This window comes from Sprattus sprattus (genome assembly GCF_963457725.1).
Source record: "Sprattus sprattus genome assembly, chromosome: 16".
In the NCBI taxonomy this organism is placed as follows: Eukaryota; Metazoa; Chordata; class Actinopteri; order Clupeiformes; family Clupeidae; genus Sprattus; species Sprattus sprattus.
The window spans coordinates 25,866,018-25,868,517 of record NC_137914.1 but is presented as its reverse complement, the minus strand read 5'-3'; the positions used below and the strand labels follow the sequence as shown (position 1 = coordinate 25,868,517).

Sequence of the window (2,500 nt, the reverse complement as noted above, 5' to 3'; positions counted from 1 at the left end):
TAGTTGGAATGGCAAATCTTATAAACACAACAACATATACCAAAGCACAAAACACATAAACGTAAGGGATAACGGCCGACGAGCTGTACAGTTCTACAAAGATAATGGACAATGCGGGGCAAAGAACTCCACGTCGCGCAGCGGAGTCCATTATCATTGTAGAACTGTACAGCTCGAAGGCCGTTATCCCGCTTATCTCCCGTTTACAACATCCAAAAATGTTTTTATTATTATTATTATTATTATTTAGAATTTCCTTTATCTTTAGGAAACTTAATATGCATAATAACCTGATGAATTCTTGATTTTAAGCCTAGTGCTCGCGTTAGAGAAGTCCTTAAAAAAAAAAAAACCGTTACGTTGGTTGTCAATGGTAACCATTCAAGAGCATTGATATGGAACGGCAATTTAACTTTTCTACCTTCCAAGGTGTCCGGTTATACAAACTTAATGTACACCCCATTAACCAATCAGAAAACAGTATTTCGTTCCAGAGGGAGATAAATAATATACATATACATACTTACACACAAACACACAAACAAGCACACAAAAAATCACCCAGACCGACCCACACACACACACACACACACACACACACACACACACACACACACACACACACACACACACACAAGCACCCACACACACACACACACACACACACCTGATGCTCAGCCTGGTTGATGCCCAGCAGATAGGTGAGTTGTGAGAGCAGTGTAGCGGCAGCCATGTTGGCATGGATGCTGCGGGTGTTTGACTTGAGGCCTCGTAAACAGGACAGCACCATAACCGTCACCAGCAGTGCCACCATGGACATGCAGATGGATGTGTAGGTCACCACAGCAAGCATCTCCAGATCCCCCTCCAGCTGCTGCTCAGAGAGAGAGAGAGAGAGAGAGAGAGAGAGAGAGAGAGAGAGAGAGAGAGAGAGAGATAGGCGTTAGTCACAATCAAATTGCTTTCTGCTCAACAACTGTGCTTTTAAGAGTGTGTAGCCTATTGTGTATGCACCTCTGTGTACACATGTGCTACGAGCATTCTTGTCGTCTTACCTCTCGTTGGGAGCTGTCCATCAGCACTCCAAACGTCCCGAGTCTTTGACACTGACAGCGAACGTGAGACATGTTCCTATAGACGACACTACAGTCCCTCACGAGCCAACACCCTCCACCACACGAGCTACAGAGAGATGACGCCACAGACAGGAAGGGGAAGAGATTTAAGGACTTCATGAGGAGAATGATTTATCTATACAACTTGCACAGTCATTTCAAACGTCTCATTTTAGACCAATCAAGCACTAGGGATAAAGGGAAAAGAGATTCAGTTACAAATTGTCTGCTGACACCAACACTTCTTCAATCGCACTGAACGAAAATCAATTCATATTTTCAGAAGAAGAAAATCTTACTAGTACAATAATATCTAGCTATGTGGATGCTTTGTGTCTGAGATAAACACACACCCACACACAGACATACACACACACACGCACACATGCCCTCACGCCCACAAACACACACACACGCACGCACGCACGCACGCACGCACGCACGCACGCACGCACACACGCACGCACACACGCACACACACACACACACACACACACACACACAGACTCACGAGCTGCTATGGTTCCACTGCACACAGAGGGGTTTGCTGCGGTTAGCCGTCTCCAGCAGGCGAAACTCGAGGAACAGGGGAGATTCCAGAGAGCCCTCCACAAACGACTGGTTGTTGTACACACTCACACTCACCACTGGAGAGTTCATCACAGGGTGGCGCGGCAGCCTGCACACACACACACACACACACACACAAAGAGGGAAAAGACGTTTTTGAATTCTACATATACACACACACACACACACACACTTACACACACACACACATACACACACACACACAGACACACACACAGACACACAGACACACACACAGATCCACACACACACATACACACACACAGACACAGACACAGACACAGACACACACACACACACACACACACACACACACACACACACACACACACACACACACACACACACACACACACACACACACACACACACACACAGACACACACCTGACTCCTCTGCGGTCCGTGTGGTATTTGGAAGGGAGGGCTGCTCCCAGACTTCTGTAGATGAGCAGGATGACGATGGTGATTGGCGGCTCAGGAAGTGTAATTGAGCGTCGTGCAGAGGTCACCTCAGAGGTTTGATTGGTCACCATACTCACAGGGGCGGGAGGAGGCGGGGGAGGAGAGTAGTCTGGTGAGGAAGAGATGGGCGTGAGAGAGAGACATGCTACATGTGCGTCTGTTTACCTGCAGTAACCTGCACACACATTCAGCAGAGGTGGTGCTAACAGCACACAGACCCAAGGTATGAAATAGTTCTTAGACGATGAACAAATGGCTACAAGCATACAGTAACCCACATACAAAATGGTGTGTGTGTGTGTGTGTGTGTGTGTGTGTGTGTGTGCATGT

General features: G+C 47.1%; 1 protein-coding gene across 1 annotated transcript in view; it reads right to left on the bottom strand.

Moving 5' to 3' along the window:
* Positions 1–2,500, bottom strand: part of celsr3 (cadherin, EGF LAG seven-pass G-type receptor 3) — a gene marked incomplete at both ends in the record, with an annotated part of 52,594 nt that overhangs the window by 7,749 nt on the left and 42,345 nt on the right. The window contains 4 exon segments of the mRNA XM_080853856.1: positions 668–874; positions 1,056–1,182; positions 1,627–1,794; positions 2,093–2,279. Coding sequence (XP_080709982.1) covers positions 668–874; positions 1,056–1,182; positions 1,627–1,794; positions 2,093–2,279 — 689 coding nt within the window.